General features: G+C 39.5%; 2 protein-coding genes and 1 pseudogene across 3 annotated transcripts; 2 read left to right on the forward strand and 1 right to left on the reverse strand.

The window, feature by feature from the left end:
* Nucleotides 1–532: 532 nt before the first annotated feature.
* LOC310923416 (uncharacterized protein) lies at nt 533–1,722 on the reverse strand (the record flags this gene model as incomplete). The annotated part of the gene is made up of 1 exon (XM_083885432.1): nt 533–1,722. The coding sequence occupies one exon, from the start codon at nt 1,720–1,722 to the stop codon at nt 937–939; it is 786 nt and encodes a 261-aa protein (XP_083741558.1). The 3' UTR covers nt 533–936.
* A 3,446-nt stretch (nt 1,723–5,168) lies between these two features.
* On the forward strand, nt 5,169–9,661 carry LOC310923428 (beta-sarcoglycan-like; annotated as a pseudogene). The gene is made up of 6 exons: nt 5,169–5,201; nt 6,428–6,636; nt 7,423–7,608; nt 7,710–7,901; nt 8,414–8,545; nt 9,385–9,661. The product of its transcript is annotated as a beta-sarcoglycan-like (transcript).
* Nucleotides 9,662–12,245: 2,584 nt separating this feature from the next.
* On the forward strand, nt 12,246–20,044 carry LOC310923429 (uncharacterized protein). Its single transcript, XM_083885439.1, has 4 exons — nt 12,246–13,134; nt 15,450–15,619; nt 16,147–16,474; nt 17,547–20,044. Exons 1-4 carry the CDS (start codon nt 12,639–12,641, stop codon nt 20,036–20,038), a joined length of 3,486 nt encoding a protein of 1,161 aa, XP_083741565.1. The 5' UTR covers nt 12,246–12,638; the 3' UTR covers nt 20,039–20,044.
* Nucleotides 20,045–21,031: the final 987 nt, after the last annotated feature.

Consider the following 21,031-nt stretch of genomic DNA (forward strand, 5'->3'; position numbering starts at 1 on the left):
TAGGGAAAATGGAACTATTCATCCTATGTCTGCAAAAATTAATTTAACCCACTATCATCATAATAAGGAGGAATATAATAAACTGCTGTAAAGGAGAAAGTTAACTCATTGGGAATGAATTCTTTGATTGACTGCAATTTATTTGCAGAAGGTACGATTGAAAATCTTCCCACCTAACTTTCTATATTTGCACAGGATTCCATCACACACCCATGATCAATGCAATCACATTCAAAGATATCATGAGTAACAGCATTTTATGTCCCGCAGCCCTACATGTAAGACAGGAACACCTCATTTTTTGGGAAAAGAGGATGAATTGGAGCGTATAAACTGAATGACTGTTGAAAGAAAAAATCTTCAATAAGTTAAATGTGCTTGGGATCACACACATTAAGATATGCTGCCTCTCTAACACATGTGTTACATCATTTTTATAGAAAAGAAGATTAAATACAGAAAAAATGAAAACAATTTTCTTCAAACTGAGTTCATGGTAAACGTGGGGTATCTAGGTGGTTTCAAGGGACCCAATTAAATTAAAACAGCACATAGCTACAAGCATAAGGAAAGCATGATATGGGAAGATTTTTAGCTTTGTAGTGTTGTAGTATTTAATGCAGCATTCCCAAAAGAATTTTTCTAAGGCAATGTTGATCACTGCAGGCAGCATCTACTTTTCAGACCAAATTGGTCTTCTTTTAGCACCTGTATAATAAATCACTGACCCTGTTCCAATCTCGGAACACGTCAGGTAGGACACTACATTGAGAGTTCAAAGTAGAAGTGTGAGGGGAAGAAAGAAAAATCAAAATAAAAAAAAGGAAGAAAGCTTTTCCTCTCTGGGCTTGACAGAAATGCTAATTTACCCACCATTTAACCCAATGCAGACATAGTGTTTTACAATACACCCTCCAGCCTGTAAAATAAGAAATACTATTTCTTCCTCACCAGAGCTGCAACATATATTATCCTCTGCACCATCTCTATGTCACAGATATATTTCTTCAACAAGATCTCTGCATCCAGGCGATCTTTAGCATAAATGAAGTTAAAGCGAGCTATGAGGCAGGCACGACGAGAAGCATTGGCCCACCTGCACTGGGCAGGTGAACAGATCTTGACAGGAAGACTGCAGGGGCTGCAGGGTTTGCAAGGATTGCAGGGATCACAGGGATCACAAGGATTGCAGGGATCACAGGGAATGCACGGATTGCAGGGATCACAGGGGTCGCACGGAATGCAGGGTTTGCAGGGATTGCAGGGGTCGCAGGGGTCACAGGGAATGCAGGGTTTGCAGGGTTTGCAGGGACTGCAGGGATTGCAGGGGTCACAGGGAATGCAGGGATCACAGGGGTCGCAGGGAATGCAGGGTTTGCAGGGACTGCAGGGATCACAGGGGTCGCAGGGAATGCAGGGTTTGCAGGGACTGCAGGGGCTGCAGGGATTGCAGGGATCGCAGGGGTCGCAGGGAATGCAGGGTTTGCAGGGATTGCAAGGATCACAGGGGTCGCAGGGAATGCAGGGTTTGCAGGGTTTGCAGGGACTGCAGGGATTGCAGGGATCACAGGGAATGCAGGGTTTGCAGGGTTTGCAGGGTTTGCAGGGACTGCAGGGATCACAGGGGTCACAGGGAATGCAGGGTTTGCAGGGACTGCAGGGGCTGCAGGGGTTGCAGGGATCACAGGGGTCGCAGGGAATGCAGGGTTTGCAGGGACCCATAGAATGGCCTACTAGAACTGGAATTAAATAAGTAACTGAGCAACAGGGTTTTCTTTAAATTTTGAATGTCACGTGCAATGACAAATCTGTAATTGGTATGCCTGGTGTACTGTCATTTAATTACATTGTTATTTTGTGTTTTGGGGACGTTTTGGCAGAACCCTTCTACTGCATTATACTAGACTCTGACTCTTAAAGGATATCACTTTTTATTCATCTTATTTTAATTGTGAAAGGTTTTGACAGAGCAGGTGTAAAAATGAGAAACCAAAGAACCTGGAGACATCACTCTCAAATCTCAGGATCTTGAAGATCCTCCCCTAGCCTGAATTAGCCAACTCTCTTATTTTTTTCAAAGCAGAAAGCCACAACAGATCTGTCTTTTCTGCCAAACTGTTAGTATTACAACCCCTTCAGTAAACACCAAATACATACGAACTCCAAATATCATGGCAGGAGCACGATGGTATTACAACACACATGAACACTTCTCTTTTTTTAACACTCCAGGAAATAATATAGTGTTAAGATAATCTTAGAGGTTTTTTTCTTTAAAAAAGAAAATAAAAGGAGCTCACAAATTAATGCATAGAGTTTATGCACACCTTCAGTTTACACATGTATTTCCACAGTGTTATTTTTTCTAAAAGACATATGGCACAAATATCTCATAAACATTTTAAAAATGTCATTTTTATGATGTCTCTGCAAATGTAAATGTAAATGTAAATATCAAATCTTTACCTAGGAGAGGAAAGCAGTATAATAACACAGACTTCTTCTTATACAAAGCAAATTCCTCCACAAGCAACTAAGGATATATTTCATTAAGTAAAATCTGAGAGAGAGGCTAATATTAACAGAAAGTCATTAAAGATCTTCTGCTGGTATCAATTCATGTAGTTCTATTCCCTTAAAATAAGTTTCTTACACACCTGACCTCCTGAAGCAGAACAGCATACTTTTGGCAGGAGACAGCTTTTTACTGCTGGACAGTCTTCTAAAAAAACACACACATTAAGAAATGGTGAGAACACTTACAGAAAGAGCCAGAGTTGGAAAAAATGCCATATGTGAAACATGTTCGTAATTAGACAAGGCACTGATTTACCTTCTTGAGATATTTCATTGAGAATTGAGAGGAGCTGATTTTGAATCGCAGTGTTCACTTCTAATAATTTACAGCATCGGCTCAGAATTTCACCACTGGAAATCAACTGTAAATGAATGTGCGTTACTACATCTGTGTGGGCTTTCTTACTTAAAGCTACAATCACGACGTTTTCCCCCCTGTAATTACATCTTTCCAACCTTTCCTTACTGAATGCATTAGAATACTCATTTTTTAAGGTTCACATTTTTAATAGGCAAATGAACAATGCATCAGGACTTCTATCACTCAGATAATTCACTACTTGGGAAAACATACTCCTTTTCAATTATAAAGATGCTGCAACCACAAGTATCTCTAAAAGAAGAATCATAGAAATTATGAATCTGGGTTAAAATCTTTCAACAGTTATTAAAATAATAATCTAGCAGATTGTCGGATTAAAAGAAAAAAAACAAAATCTGGTTTTCCATATTAGCTGAAATAACACATACAAGGAAAAGGCTCTTATCTTGCTTTGTCAGCAGTCACATGAAGTCTCCACGCAATTTCACCTGATTTTTAAGAGTTACAAACTGAAACATATACTACTGAAGGAGCAAAACCCAGAACTATGCCTAGGAAACAACAAAACTACATCACGTTCAGCAAATGCAGTTTTGAAAATTTTGCAATTTAAACTACACCTGCCAGAAGAATACACACTTTTTTACTTCCTTCCTTAATCTTTATCTGTAACCTGTGTATCACCTTCCACATAGATCACTCTCTAGGTCTTCAGGTTTTAATGACTCCGTATGGTTTTTACAAGCTTCCAAAAGAGCTGAAAATCCCACCCATGTGCCCATCAGCTTGTGTTTTGATCGCTGCAATATGCTTTCCTCGGGCCTTGGGGGAGCACTGTCAACCTGCTCACCTTCACAAGAACACAGCTACAAAAGTGCATTTTTCCAGCTCATTACAGCAACATAACACAGTGTTTCCATCTGCCAGCTCCTCTTTTCCTGCAACAGCAGCCTGAAACTGTTCATCTTCATTTTCCAAGACCTGAAAGACTATTCCCAACCAACTCATGATGGAGGGGTCAGCCCCCACTGCTGCTCAGCCCTCCTAAGGTCTACCTCACCATCCATTTGCAAGATTTTGAAATGCACGGCACTGTTCCTCCTCTGTGGTAGCTTTACCAGCTACTCTCAAACTCCCTAAAATTGTCCTTTGTCATGAATCCTGCAGAGAGTTACACTGGCTATGTAACTGTAACTCCTATCCAACCATAAAGTAAAAGAAAATAGCTGATTTTCCCTGGAAACGCTGCATCTCTTTCCTCACCAAGCACAGCACACAGCAGGTGGTTACAGGCTCCTGACCTGAGCACAAGCCCCATCTACATCCTGAAGGTACAGAAACCTGGGGATGCAGGAGTGAAAACTCTGTCACGATTTTCCACTGAGCAAAGTCACACCTGACAAGTTTCATGTTCCTCCGCCTCCTCTTTCCCTAATTTCACACCTTCTCTATTTCTTCCACTGTTTCACCTCCTCAGTTTCCTGTCACTCCCTGGATTCCACTACATTCCCTCTGCAGCCGAAACTCTTCCCTCAGTCCCGTTCTGACCCCTCGGGGCCGTGTGGCCTTGCAGCAGCCTCTTTCCCCTCCCAGAAGGGCTGGGGTGCTGGATAGCCCGTTCTCCGCCTCAGCACCTCTTTCCCCCCCGTTCTCCTGCCCGTTTCTGGCCCACGGCCGGTTTCTCCTGAGCACAAGCCCGCCCCGGGTCCTTTTCACCTGCCGCTCTTTTACTCCAACGCTCTCTCCTGTTTAGAGCCAGTGTGCCTCAAACCTCACTTTCAACCTCCGGCCCTTGTTTTCAGGGAGCCTCGCCATGGGCAAAGAGGCAAAAAGCCGGGGCTGGCACTCAGAGGTGTGTGAGGGGCGCCAACCGCAGGGGCGCGGGACGGGGCCCAAACCGGCCACTGCAACGCCCGGCGGCGGCCACCCCGGCCCGGGAGCGCCGGCACCCACCTCGTACTCCTGATGCCAGTTCTCCAGCTTCTCCTGCAGCTCCCGGGCGCTCCCCGCGCCCACCAAACTCTTTAAGTCTCTGGCCATGGCAGGATGTTAGCTCGCTCTTGGGGGTGTTGCGTTGACTCGATGTCGCTCCGGGAGCGCTCCTCGGGCGGCGCGGGTGTAACAGCGATGGTGATGTACGGAGAGGGGCAGCGAGGAGCGGGTACGGCCCGCGGCCGCCAGGTGACGCTGCCGTTTAACGGCAGCGGGCGCGGGGACCCGCCGCGCGGAGCGGCACCAGGGGGCGCCCGCGGGCCCCGCGCGGCGGCGGCGGGGCAAGATGGCGGCGGCCGGCCCCGAGCAGGTCCGTACGCGGCGGGACACGGGCACGGGAGGGCGGCGGCGCCGTCCCCGCCGGGGTCAGGGGGGACCGGGCCCGCGGTGAGCGGGCGGGACCCGCTCGGCCGGGGAGGGGAGAGGCGGCCCGAGGCTGCTGTCCGGGCGGGGCGGGGCGGGGCGGCCCGCAGCGGCGCCGTGCTGCCCGAGGCGTGGGTGTGCCACAGACGGCAATGGTGCGTGCCCGGCACTGCACTGAGGCGCAGGGTTCTGGCCGGGGCGGGAGGCGGCGGGTGCCCCGGGGCCCGCAGGTCGTGTGTGCTCTGCAGGGCCACACGGGGCCCGAACATCTCCATAAACTTGTCAGGTCAAGCACCTTTCTCAGTACTATCTCTTAGCTCTTCAGCAGCAGAAGAAAACACGGTGTTGCTACTTCAGCGTAGACGTGCAAGTGCAGTCACTTAAGTGTAGTTTTAGGATTCAAGTGAACAAACTTAATTCCGTCCAAAAGATCAAGCTGCTTCTTTGAACATGTGAATCCCTAAATAACAAACCGTTCCGTTTTGGACAGCTACAAAAATACATTAAAGATTTATTTTCACTACGAATATGTACAAGAGTTTCCTCTATTAATTTGTTACATTGAGAGGAAATCCCTTACAATGTCATAACTTCAGATTATTACACGAAAGCCACTCCGGCCAAGTTCCCCATGCCAGGTGTGAAGCCTCACAGTATCTTTCTCGATGCTGCATGCAAGCAACAGAAGTTGAATGCAAACCCTGTACTGTCAAACTAATTTAAAAACTGTATCCACCATGCTCTTCTTGAATAGTCACTGAGAGTCTATCACATATGAGCACGGAGGGAACTAAAATCCTGTGTACTGGCAGATGACGTGCAGGATTATGTCCTGTATCATCTCTGAGAGGTAAAAACTTGATGAATTTCTTGGTAGCTGGTTTTAGGTTTTTAACTGTAACAATATAATTAATAATTCCCATCTGCCATGATAAATATTAAAGTCATATATTGTCTGAAAGTATCTGGATTTTAAATTTAGTCATTATGTTAGCAGAGGTTGCTGTGGTTCTAAGTGTGTATTCTGACAGCAGGGTGGCAGACGGAAAAATTATTCTCAACATAATATCCAGTATATTCCACCAGTCAGTTTACATTGTTTGCATACATATGTGTGTGTCATTGTAGCTAATTTACGTGCCTTTTGAAGCTAACCCATGCCCTGTGTTACAGCAAAGCTCTAACGGCCCGGTGAAGAAGTCTATGCGAGAGAAGGCTGTGGAACGCAGGAACGTTAATAAGGAGCACAACAGCAACTTCAAAGCAGGATACATTCCAATTGATGAAGACCGTCTCCATAAGACAGGGTTACGTGGCAGGAAAGGCAACTTGGCCATATGTGTGATTGTTGTTCTTTTATTTTGGCCGTCATCAATCTGATTGTGAGTATAATAGCTATAGCGTAAGTAACATTAGGTCGTGTTTCATTCTGACAGTTCACTAAAAAAATAAAACTTCCAGGATGGCCAAGGACTTATAATGTACTGAAGGAGATTCCCACTTTTCTCCTTTCTTTTTAGTTCTTTTGTAGTCTGAGCAAGATTAGATGCAAGAATGGTGTCAATTCAGGCACGGTTATTTCGGTTATCATGGTCACCCCATGAGAAGTGTTACTAGTACATATGAATTCAGGATATATGGCATATAAAATATGGTTATATTTTACATTACAGAGCTGTATGTGAACATTTAGAATTAACTAGGTACTGCACTTTAAAACTTCATTGTTCTAATAACCACATTTTTATTGCTTGGTCAATGAGAAATAATAAATTATTTTTTGTAATTGCACATCCATCTCTGAGGATGCATTCTTGCAGTTCAACGTTAAGTATATACCAAGCTGAACTGTTCAGGAAATCTGTTTAGTCAGTGGTTACCCTTAAACAAAAGAAAGATGTAACTGTGGATGCAATTTAACATTTTATATATATAGAAATAATTTTAGCTACTGTTTCTAATAAGTCTAAAAATAATTTTAAATGCTTTTCATAATTAAATGTGTTATGATGTTTTCAATAGGAACAGACTACAGTAAACTCATACTTAAACCTCACTTAAACATTGACATTAATAATTGTTCAAATAAAACATCTAATTAATACAATAATTGTGGTAGGAAGATCCGAACAATCAACATGATGATTGAAAATGTGTTTCTCTTTCAGATTACCCTGGTTATCTGGGCAGTGGTAAGAATTGGTCCCAATGGTTGTGACAGTATGGAATTCCATGAGAGTGGCTTACTGCGGTTTAAGCAAGTGTCTGACATGGGTGTTATACATCCCTTATATAAAAGCACTGTAGGAGGGAGACGGAATGAAGACTTGGTGATCACTGGGAATAATCAGCCTGTAAGTTATAACATGAATTGAAAGTTTGTGAGCAACACTAGAGAATTACACTCACATTGCTAATTTGAAACATCATTAAGTTCATGACTTTGTTTCTGAAGATTGTATTTCAGCAAGGAACAACCAAGCTTAGCGTGGAAAAAGACAAAACTTCTATTACCAGCGATATTGGCATGGAATTTGTTGACCCACGAACACAAAATACTTTGTTCAGCACCGACTATGAAACCCATGAATTTCATCTGCCAAATGGAGTTAAAATATTGAATGTACAAAAGGCCTCTACAGAGAGGGTATGTCTCTTATCTTTTGTAAGTAATAAGAATACAGCCCATTGTTTGTTTGTGTAAAAGTAGAGTTGGGTTAGTGGTTTTATAGAGGGTTGAGTGTGCCTTTGGAAACACTGAGCAATCGTGTTGCAGAAAAACCACTCACAACTATGAATACATAGGAGGAACAGGTTAAGTGAAAATGAGGGGTAAATTTACATCATCTGTCTTAACAGGAAGCCTGTATTTGGTACAAGTGTTAGCTGTGTATCTCATAAAATTGTCATATAAATTGTTTTTTTTTTATACAAGAAAAATTAATTTCACATACCTTCCAAAATTCACTGATCTTGTTTTGAAACTGAACGTGGGAAATAACAAATATGCAGAAGCTAATGGCAGAAGGGCAAAAAGTACATTCAAGGTTTTTATTACATTGCACAGCACTACTCTTAAGGTAATTAAAGTTACTCAGACAAATGCAAGTAGCACATTTTCATTAAGGTGTAATACAGCTTTTTTGGTTATGTTCTTAGATTACCAGCAATGCAACCAGCGATCTAAACATAAAGGTTGATGGTCGTGCCATTGTCCGGGGAAATGAAGGTGTTTTCATCACAGGCAAGACAATTGAGTTTCGAATGGGTGGAAACATGGAACTTAAAGCAGTAAGTATTTCAAATTAAAGCAATTCTTCTAACAGCTTAGTTTCAAATCTAGGCTGATAGTAAACTGATGTAGCTTTATGTCATTTCAAATTTTATAAAATTACTCATGCACAGAAGTCATTTGGATTTAAATAGATGGTTTATTACTTTGCAGTTAAGTAGTGGTTGAATAGTTCCAGGTAATATTGATTTACCGCTATTAAGACACCAAAAACCTACAATGCAGTTAAAGCTAATATATTGGCCTCTGTACTGGCATGAATACCAAAAGGAAGTTAATCTCCTCTGAAAGCTTAACCAGGGATGGCAATGTTTGCCAGAAGAGCAGAGCATATAGTTTGGAGCATTCTGTGCTGCTGCTCTAAGATTCACTGGCATTTCTTTAAGATTTTTGGAGATTAAGATGGTAGTATATATAGAACGATGGAAAAAAAGGATAAAAATAAAGGTATATGCACTTTCAAATGTGACTGAATTTCATGCATGAATTCAAACACTCTTTCCTGTTTCATGTCCATATTTTATATTTACTGCATTTGCTAATAAGAATGTCAAGTGGAAAGTCACCCTACTGCTGTCTTTCTCAATATCGATACACCACTGAAATAGCAAAGTACATTGCTGTATATAGTCAAGAAATCCACAGGCATTGCTGTAATTGTTATTAAAAAATTAAACATTTGCATACATACCTTTTTTTTACTGTTGATTCTACAGCCATCCTAGACGTGTTATTTATCCATTAAACCAGCTTGTCCTTCTCAAAAACAATATGCCTTATTTACATTAGAAGTTGTAATTCTACAACTTCTTTTTTTTTTTTCCTGTCTCCTTACTAGGAAAACAGCATCATCCTGAACGGAACTGTGATGGTCAGCCCGTCACGACTGCCAAGTTCTTCTCACGGGGAGCAGTTCAATAACGGCAACTGGCTGCGCTTCAAGCTGTGCATGTGTGCGGACGGGACGCTGTTCAAGGTTCAGGTGACAGGGCACAACATGGGCTGCCAGACCTCTGTCAACCCCTGTGGAGCCACGCACTGAAAGAAACTGCTGCAGGGACAGGTCTCCTCCGTGTTTACACATATTTGTATGAAGTAATTGCATGCCTTCAAGGGTTTCTTCTTTTGCAGCAGTTTATGCTAACATTTCTTACACTGTATTTTTAAGGAAAGGCTGTTACAGTCAGCAGTATTAGGTCATCATCCTGTTAGCTGCAGTACTGGCACTGAATCTATAAGCTTTCAGTGTACGTGCATACTGAAGTACCTTCTCGAATTGGGATCAGTAGAATATATGTAAAAGAACATGATCTTGGCAACACCTCTACTGCCTACAGTAGTCTCTTGAGGAGGTTTTTGTCCTGTCTCAAGACCTTGAAGACTGCTGAGAATATAACCACAGTCTGAAGTACTTCAACACGAATGTCAACTTTTTGTTGAAAATAGATTCTCCTAGGATGGCTGAAGTGGCAGACTTTTCTCTGCTTTCTTGTTGATACATTGATTTACCCCAAACTTAGGTGGTTTACCAGATGTGTACTGAGGGGTAATGCCAGATTCACTTAAAAATATCACATGATTTCTGCCATGTATTCTCATGTTATTAAAAAAACTGTGCTATCATAAATAATATTTGCAAAGTAATACTGAGTATGGAAATGTAACTTGAATTTTGAAGTAGTCTTGCAGTTATTGAAGTGTTGCTTGAACTTCCATTCTGTCTGTGCAGTTAATGCATTCTGCAGTTGTTTAATTTATGTGAAATACTTACAAAATGTGTTTATATTAGAAGTACGTTTTTAAAGATGTACTTACAACTTGCTTACTACCCAAAAATAGTGTTTTCCGAGGTGCTCTAATGTGAACAGTGTCTGAGTCCATTACTCGATAGGTAATAATCTAAGCTTAACTGTTGCAGCAGTGTCTGAGGTCAGTTCTCTCCTTCCCCATAATTTTCAGTACTGATGCATTACTGAAACATCGGAATTAAATTCTGAAGTTAAACTGCAGTTTTGTAATTCTAAACGTGATGGGAGGACATCAGACTATGTGTATCAGAATTTGTCAACAGTGAAACTATGGTGAACTGTATGGTGAACTGGGGCCTGCTGCAGCCTTCCAGTGGCATTTGCAGCAGTGATGTGTTTTGAGCTAAAAATAAACCAGCTATTTATAAGATTCTTTCTTTCCCCACCCCGAGTATTTCTTCAGTTTAAAATAGCTTGGTTTAGCAGTAGCGTCAAGTAATCTTAATATTGGAGGTCTCAAAAAACTGTTTGTAACAGCTTTTTGACAAGATTTTTGATAAGCACACCCTTCATTACCTTCAAGTTGCATGAGTTTTGCACATTAACTTCAGAACTGATTATTTGTTACATGAAGGTAAACCATCTACCCTTGTTTTACAGTGCTTAAAGTACATAGGATTCCATAAAATACAAATCAGCTCCTGCTGTAACAAGAAATTCAACTCTAAGGCCCCAATTTCTGAACTTCATGGAAGGCAGTAAACGCTCATGCAGAACGTGTATGGGTGGAAGTGGCTGCTGGAGGGATATTCATAAGTCAGGCATTACAGCACATGGGGGAGGTCAGAGGAGTTGTATTTCTCTCACTGCTCAAAGGCAGATTTTGATGCTCAGTAGTTGTTGGGGGTTTGGGGCTGGTCAGCAGTGGAGCCGTTCTGACAAAATCAGAATAAGCAGAATATAATGTAGCAAAAACCACTGAGTTCTCACACTAAAGATTACGGGGAAGTACTAACATTTTGCATACTGTCTTTATGGACCTCAGACTTTTATCAGAGATAATAGTTACTAAACACTTTAACACACATTTTGCTGCTTTACACCCATCTTTGCTGCTAAGCGGTAACTCAATTTCTGTTACAGTTAAAAGGAGGAAATAAACTAACATTTTTCAAATTGTCACTCATGCTAATGGCAGCTTGTCACTTTCTGTATACAAATGGAAACACAAAATATAAAGAGCAGTATCCTCAAAGCTGACATACATCTTGAAAATGCCTTGGTCAACTAGATTACACACGTATTAAAGCTCTTCTCTGATTAATACTGACATGTCTATATGCTAGTATTGGATTCCCATAATTATCAAGAGTTCTTTTTAAAATACTGTGTGCAATGTACAGCTGAAAGATTTTGTCACAAAGGTACTCTTAAATCATGATCTGCAGAATTTTTTTTCAAGTGTGGATTTTTTTTTGTCAAAATGTAGCAAAACCAGTCATAAAAATACCAAATGAAATAAATTATCAAATTTGCTAGCCACTATGTATTGTTAATATATTTTACATTTATATTACGCAGTTTGATAAACGTTGGCACCACACATGCCTTCTGTTGAGCATTTATTTATCTTCTAACTGCCTAAGGTACATTTTTCTGTATGTATTAAAAGCATAGAGTAGAACACTGTTTATTTCAGTCCCACAGATGCACTTAAGATTTTTTGTGTATAAAGTGCATTCTACATGCCTGTGTAAAATGCTATACTGGGTACGCTGAAACAACTTGCATGTGAAGAGTTCTCACCATCTCTAAGTGTGGTGGTTGTTCCAATGGGTGAAAGGCTGTAGAATTTCAAACGTTTGTTTTGAAATAATACAATAAATTTTACAATGCAGCTGCTGTTCAGAAGTGTTTATTTTAAGAATATGAAGAATGTGTAAGAAACTGGAAGTATAAAAATTGTTCCACACCCCTTTGTCATAGATTGTATGTGGTGGACTTTGCTTAGTGTAATTGTGTGCAGTACCTGAAGCAGAGTTCAAAAGTCTCCACTGTTGTTAGATCTCAAGCTCCCAAGAAGCTGTGTTTCTCGACAAAAGGCTGGAAAAGAAAAAAAGGTTCTAATTGTTTTTTGGGATAGATGGAGGGAGGGGGAGGTTACCAGTTTATTAATGTACTTTTTGAAAATAAGACTCCATTCTATTTAATGCAGAATGTTGGTAATGCTGTGGTTATTTGGTGTTGATTTTTTAAAATGTTTTTTTAAATGTCAAACTACATTTACTTTCTGTTCTTGTTGTGCTGAATTTAACCATAATTCTACATTTTAGATTTAGATACTATGGATAACCTTCACTTGCATGTCATAGCTGTGGTCCTTTACTTTAATCTTCCTGGATCAGTGGGAACCAAGTCACAGCGTATTCTTCCTGCTACACATCACCGTTCAGAGTGCCACTGGGATGGGCAGTTCTTACTGAATTGCTCTTTTACCAGAATATCTACTATTCCAGAAGATACACCAAAAACAGCAGTAACAGCTGATTTGAGTTACAGTAATATTAGAACTTTTGTGTGCTCTGATGGAAGAAATGAAGAGTGGATGCTAAAACACCTGAACCTCAGTAACAACCTGCTTTCCGAACTCACTTTAACTACTTGTACAAATTTACCCATTTTAGAAACTCTAAACCTCAATGGTAATGCCATCCACACCCTCACACTGGATATGCCTACACCTGCACACGGGTCTAAAAAGTACAGCATTGTTGATCGTCTCCTGCCTGCTTTGAAAGTACTGTCAGTTGAAAGAAATAATCTTAATACAGTTCCAAGAGGTAAGCATTTCAAAAATCTTTAAGGACTTGACTCCCAAGGGGTAGGTTGGTTTTGGATATAATTTCTATACCTTACTGAATCTAGAGTGTGACTTTCCCAATTTATTATGCTTAAGGTGAGGGAAAGTTTCACTGGCAAATATAGAGGTAGAAGTAAATCAGTTGTTTGTTTACTTTATTAGGTTTTTTAATAGTCTTAGCAACTGTACTGTGTTAATAGTAGTCAAATATAACTGGAGCAGTATTCTTGCTTGTTGTATAGAAAGGAGAATAAGGATCTTTGGAAAAACATCAGCCTCCACATTCCAGTTGTGAACCTTAAAGGTCAAAAAAATTACAGACTATGAATTTCATACTAGCCTTCAGAAGGAAATCAACACTATTAAATAAAACTTCCTGCAGTTTCAGTATTTCAGAGACAGGAAAATATATTTTGTTCATTCCAAACAATTTTGCTCAGTACCTTTAATACTCAATCACAGTGACACCTTGGTGTAACAGGAGAGGGCTGTAAGGTTTCAAGAGATTTTGAGAAAGGCTTTGCTGGTCACTGAACTATGCTGGGAGCTTAACCTTTATGCAGGGATGATTCATAGTGGCCAAATTATTTAAATGAAGCAGAAGCTACCAGATGAACAATGCTGTCCTATACAATATGTTGAATTTATTGATGTCTGATAACACCATCAGATTCATTAGAGTTTGAAAATACAGGACAAGTGATGACAAAAATACCACTTACCCCACAAAGTCACGCAAAGATGATAATATATTTTCCCCTACACAGGGTCATAAAAGTTCTGTTCTCCTTTTATGCTGTTAAATAATTCTCTGGCACAAAGAAAACCCATATCACTTAATGATTTTGTAGTGTTTGTACAGACAAGGTATCTATATAGACAGTATAAAAACCTTACATTATAAAATACATTGATGAAGATTTGATTTGGTTTTATAGATAAATATGACTGCCCATTAAAAGATGCCTTAGAAGGTCAGTCAGATGAATCCTCTTCTATAAGAGACTCAAATTTTTTAAGTTCAAATTGCTGTGCATGGTACCACCATACTTTAAGTTATACTTTAATCCTATATTCATTTAAATACATGTTCAAAACATTCTTCTTGTCCAGAATACTTCACTGAAATTCTGAGGTTTAAGCTCTGGAAAGAAAACACAAACAGCAGTTCTACAGCAGAGGTTTCCCACAGAGAAACCCTTCTCCCAGCTCCCCAGGAGTGAGGCTGCTGCCATACCAGTGTATATTTTTGGCACAAGCTTAAATTCAGGGAAGTAGCCACAGTACAATTCCTCACACAGGTGCAGTGATGAATTTATGAACTTACAGAACTTCTGTATGCCTTTCCTATCACCCACCTCTAGTTTTATACCAGGAATGAATCATTCCCTCTGCTTTTCACAATAAACCCGAAGATCAATTACTCTGCAAACAGAGCTGCTGGCTGAGAAAAGCTAGTTCTGGTAAACAAGGTGACACCAAGGGCAAAATTGTTAAGAAGTAGCAGCTTCTCAACAATGCCCAAAAATCACTTTAGAGTGACACTGTGGTGCTGAACACTCATCATCAGTGGGAATGCTGAGTGTTCAAACGTCTGCCTCTCCCTTGGGCCTTGCAGGCTGGAGCTTCAGGGCTGCCTTCACAGCACCTCAGAAAAATGAGGTGTCTCCAGCTATCAAGTGTTCTGATGTAACGTGGATGTTATTGTAACTAGGATACACTGAAGATTATACTGCCATGCTTCATAATTCACAGGCAGACGGGCACAAGCAACAACATGGTTTTGTTTTCATTTCTTTTACATCCTAAGAATATAGTTCAAATAATTCCACAGATGAAAAACTCCCATGAAACCACCCATGCAAATGGATAGGAGATACTGTATCACCTTTTTCATCTTTATCTTTTACTTACAATTAACATATTAGGAACTTGTCAACTCAATATATTTTACCCTTTTCACATTCCTTTCCTACCTCTAGTTCTCCAGAGAAGCTTGCGCAAAGTACGGAGATCAAAATAATTTTGATAGCACAAAGAAATGCTAGTGCTTTTATGAAAGTGTCAGTTTTTAAGACATTCATTAACGGAATATTTTAATGTGCTAGCTGTTGATTCTATGCAGCTTTTAGAATGGGACAACCACTGATCAGGAAAGGCATAACACAAAGGCTGCAGCTACTCATTGCAATAGTGGAATGGAAGGAATTTTGTTGCAAAGCATTTTATAAAGACACTTGATGCAGTTGGGAAAACAAGACTATAAAATGTAAAATAGGTTTTTTTTCTTCCTAGGACTAGGCCTCCTGCAGTCTTTACAAACTGTCCATATGTCATCCAATGCCATACAACATATTGACCCAAAAGATTTTCAAAACTGTTCACAGCTGAAGGACATTGACCTGCGAAACAACAAGATAACTAAAATTCATCCAGATGCCTTCAGAGATCTCAACAAATTACAGGTTGTAAAGCAATACAACTGTTAGAATATTTTATTTTAATCATTAAAGATATTATTTACCAACTATTAAGCATGATTATATGATTCTTATTATAATACTAGTGTAAAAATAAAAAACTAGAGCAAATGGTGAAAATATTTTTTTATATTTGCTTTTTACATGTAGGAAAACACATGCTAAAATGTACAAGATACAACCATAAATTCACAATTTCTCTATGCCACAAACCAATCTATAACTGCCTTAAACACATACATGTCCCCTTCTACCTCCATCCCTTCCATGGCAAGAGCCCTGCAGCTCCCTATTCACACAAAGGTAAGTCTACAATGGGAGAATTCTAAACACCACAATTTAAACTTTTCATCTACATTAAAAAGCTTAGATCAACATTATTGAAATCCTAAGCAGATGTATTGTTCATAGAACTACAGAAGTGCTTGTACACTAAAACGCTGTTGTAAGATGTTGGAATAAGGATTCCATTGTGAGCCTTATCAAATTAATTCTGAATTATTTCCAAATAGGTTTTGGATCTCCGTGGAAATGCTCTGACAATCCCTCTACCACAGATACTACTCAGTTTGAACTTTTTTCAACTTGAAGTGTATTTGTCAAAGAATGCCTGGATATTTAACTGCAGGCTAAATGCTTTTAAACATTTATTTCATTTTGTCTTTGACTCCACAAGGAAAAAATGGAGCCTTTCATACAATAAGTCTGCCAACAACTCCCAGAAACCTCTGCTGTATCTTTCAAGTTTCCATTTAAACTGCAGGGACGAAGTTTTGGTCAAAAGGGCCGCAGTCCCAAAAGGGACATCAGTGCTGACCTGTAACTTGGACAACATAAGAGGTATGTATATCAGGCACTCCATCCAAATGCTGCTAAAATCCAAATGAATGCAGAATAGTCAAATAAATCTGGTTTTTAAAAGTATGTTTCTAAAGACACTGTTTAAAAATTACTAAGTAACAGTTTAACATGCAAAAATATTTCATAAGAAAGTAGTATTCTGCTTAGAATATTTTAAAGTTAGGTTTACTGACTCTTGATCTCCTTCCTTACATCAAAGGAGGAAGTGATGCCAATTAATATACAAGTAAGTTTCAGTAAGTAATGCATTGCAAACGTATTGGTTCATTTTGGACTGAACAAAGGGCCAAATAATGGGATGGCACTTCTGAAGCATGTAGAAAACCAAGAAGGATGCAACAGTTTTCAGTGTTCAGCTAGAGCAAAATAAAATGAAAGTTTATTTGCAGAGAAAAAAGATTTCTATTTCTTCTAAAAACATACAGCTACCGTAGCACACACTTCGCTTACATTTAAAATTAATAGAGATCATTGAGGGTATAAGTAACAAAACCTATAGAGCCAAGATTTACCACACAGATTGAAAACTAAGACCAAACTTAGACCAGAAGGTGTATTTGTCACGAGCCATAAGGCAAAATGGTTTAACTTTAAAGGGCTAATAGCACTTGGAGGTGGTAAGGCTTTCCCCTGGGAATACTTCATCCCCAAAAGAAAATATCAGAAATGCCACCTGCTTTGTCTGCTTACAAAAAGAGTCACAAAAACCTGGATAAACATCAGCACACTGGACTGCAGCAAAACTTAGCTGGGAACAAAAGCTGTTCCAAAGACAAAGCCAAAAATACAAATTGTAAAGTCTGCAATTAAGACCCCGTATGTAGTGTGTTTTTAGATGGCAGGCAGTGGGCACAGGCCCGCGATATGGTTTAACAGGCTTTGTACCATGTCAAATTATTCGGGATGGATAAAAGGAAAATGGGGTTTATAATAAACGGTTAAAATTATGAGAGATAGTCCAGTGTACATTCTTAAAAACATCACTGGACCCTGCAAACCAAGTATACTATGCTTTTAACAAAGACTGAGTTTGTATTTTCTTTCATTTCAGGCAATGGAATCTCTTGGTGGACACCTAAGGGCAGAATTTCAAAAAATCAGAGTCTTCCTCATATGACACTGGATAAAATGAATAATTTAGTGGTACACAATGCTGAGAAAACTGCTGAAGGATTATATTTGTGTCTTTTCAATACAAGAAAAGAGAAGTATCTCATTTACAGTATAGAGGTGAACGAAGAAGTTTCAGCATTGTTGGTTAGAAAAGCCAGGGACACTAACACTGGTTTTAGGCAGAACGAAACACAGCCAAACTTTGCACTGGCTGTCTCCCTCTCTGTGGTCATTACATTTCTTTGTGCTTTTTGTCTGGGTGCTTTTGCTAGACCCTACCTGGAAAGACTTTGGAGACTCATGCGCAGGAACAAAAATTCAGGTTCAGAACAGACATATTCTAATCAGGCTTTTTCAGATGAAACCTTGAGCAGAGAGCCTTCTGCAAGCAAGCCAACAAATACACAGCATAATACATTGTTTTGTGATGAGCATTCTTTAAGAAACACACAGATTTTTCCTACAGAAACTTCTACTGTGTATCAAAATTTTTCTGGCAATGGTGTACATTCACCAAATCCCAAAGCAGAGTACCAGAAACCAAGCAATACTGAGATCAACATGAAGAAAATACCAGTGTTTCCAAAAGTCCAAACTAGTATAGACAGTAATGAAAGTACAGATATTTATGATACTGGACTATTTTTTTTAAGGACAGATTACCGGAACAGCAATGCACAAACACCAAACAGGAAAGTAAGAAACAACTCTGGTCTGCTGCAGTCTGAGATCACAAAAGCTACACCAAGTGCTCCAGAAAGAAAAGGTATTGTTTCACATAATGAACCCAGGCACACGAGAAAATTTAGGCAGGGAATGCAAAGCCGTGAAGAACAACTTGGTCTAAATGGCAACAAAAGTATACCTAGTGATATTGTACATTTTATTTCACCCAGTAGCTCCAGAAGAGATGCAGATATTGAGAATTTAAGCATCTATGAAATAATAGAAAACTCTCCCCTTACAAAGCATGACTGTAAAACGATATATTCAGATGAAAAAAATGCTTCAGCTGATGTATTTGGTGACAGCTCTTCAGCTGAAGGGATTCCATTCACAATGAGTGACTGTAGTTCTTTAGCAGACTTTGAACTGGAACAGCCTGATGTTAGTGACAACCTGCCAGTCTATCAGTCATCACTAGATGAAACGAATACAGACAGTGGAACTGAGAAGTTCGCAACACCGCCAGAGTCTCCAACCATTACTGCTGAACTTCAGCAGATTTGGAAAAATCAAGAAGAGAACAGTGCCTATTTTGAAACCACTATTAATTATGGATCAGACACCACCATGTATGAAACAGCATCCCCTCATTCTGATAAAGGCAGTGGTCACATAAGTGTGTCAGATCCAGATACAGTCAGTTCTTCAAGTCAAGAAATTCCAGATACATTTGATTATTTTACTAATGCAGAGTCAACAGCACAAAACTCTATTTCTGATTCTCTCTACTGTCAAAGTACAGATTTTGGTAACACGGTACTTAAGTTAAAACATTTTCCCACATATGACACAGAGAAAACTTCTGAAGATGATGGACTGCAGCTGTCTCTGCTTCCCAGAGAACCACAGCATTCCCTCAGCTTCAGTCACACGGAACAGAAAGACAATGCACCAGCAGGAAGTACAGAAGACAATGCACCAGCAGGAAGTACAGATGAGGACATAGCCAGGAAGTCCCCTGAAAAGAATGATGGCGAAGCAGACATTACATTAAGAAGAAACATGAGTACATCTGAGGACAGTGGCTTTATTTTTGCTCCTATTGATACTGGCTTGAATGAAGTTGTAAAAGAACCATCACCGCTACATTCCAGCAAAGAATCATCTCTTCAATTGCTACCTGAACACACATTTGAAAAACATTTCATGTTTGTTACAAAGCAAGATGACTTGCTACCACAGGTGAAGCAGGCTTGTGCAGATAAAATGCAAGGAGGTTCTGATGAGAAAAATTCTGATGGATTCACAGAATTACAGGATACCAGCAGCTGCAGTCTGCCTGATGAAATGCAGACTTGTAATCCTACGGCAGATCTGCTTCATCTTTGTAATTCTTCAGAATTCACAACAGATGATCACTTCCAACTGGATCAGAGTGATGATGAGGATACATATTCGTTCACAATCCCACAAGGTGTCTTCAATGAAAGTACACCATACAGTTCATGTTCCTTCCCACAAAAGCCTACAGGAAATACAATCTCTGAAAGCACTGATTCCAGCAAGATGAAGGATCATACTACTTTGACAGAACTGGAGAACCATTCTGATACAACTGTAGAACACATCCAAAATTCCAGTGAAAATCTCAACCAAAGAAGTCAGACAGATTCAGGACAGGAACAGTTTTTTGTTAAGAAGAAAAGAGCATTTGATGGATTTGCTAATATTTTGCAAAGCAGAAGAACAAACTTCAATAGTTGAAACACAAAATGGTAATACTAAGCTCCCCCAGTGTTTATGTCATTACAGCAGGTGCAAACATTATTTTGTTTTAAAGTGAAATTACTTCTGTTTAGAAGGGTACTCGTAAAAAACCCAATAACAGACTTTATAAAAAGCTACTCTAGAATATTAATAAAGCTGTTGCTGAATTATATTTACTTTCTCATTATTGGTAGTTGATACTAATATATCACTTCCCTTGGAATTTTCTTCAGATACTCACTCTTTTGTCCTTTTGTCTAAAATAAATGCAAATGGAAATATACATTATATACTATTGTGTTTTCTTATGGGACTCAACCTATACAGTGAAATGGTACATACTACTGTCTCCTGCTTTTTGAGACAGATTTGTGGATTGTCTCTGAATTCCCAGTGTTGCAAAGATAAATAAAGTCCAATAAGTATTCAATTACATTTCAAAAATTTCTTTTTAATCTGGCAGAAGAGAGAAAACCACCTTTCTCAAAGAAACAGAATAGAATTCAATTCTTGCAGAAACATCAGTTATAGAAATGTAGCTATAATGAGACATCACCCAAAGTTTGCAGATGTGGTGACATAGGCAGGGTAATTTAAAAAAAAAAGACAAAGGATCCTATACCCACTTGAGAATTTTACTTAAGAGAGGAAAATCAAGAGCAGTTCAAAACTGCTATTTTAGAACATCAGTAGCCAAAAGATAGCAAATGTAAGGTAAAATTATCTCTGTATATAGCCCAAGGCCCTTTCAACAGACTCAGTACCACTGATGCAGTCCTTGAAGGGAAATGTCATCATGAAAGGGAGCAGACTCAGCTCTAGGAAAATGCAGGAAGCTGGCTACAACTCTGGGAAAACTCTCACAGAGACACAATTAACTCCTAAAACTCCAAACAAAAGGAACACATTTCAATTCCATCACAAGACGAGCAAGTCCAATGGCACACTACATCACTGAAACTACCTTTAAAGAAAAAACTAAGAACAAAG

Source organism: Zosterops lateralis (assembly GCF_965231275.1).
Source record: "Zosterops lateralis genome assembly, contig: HAP1_HAP1_SCAFFOLD_52, whole genome shotgun sequence".
NCBI classification, from domain to species: domain Eukaryota; kingdom Metazoa; phylum Chordata; class Aves; order Passeriformes; family Zosteropidae; genus Zosterops; species Zosterops lateralis.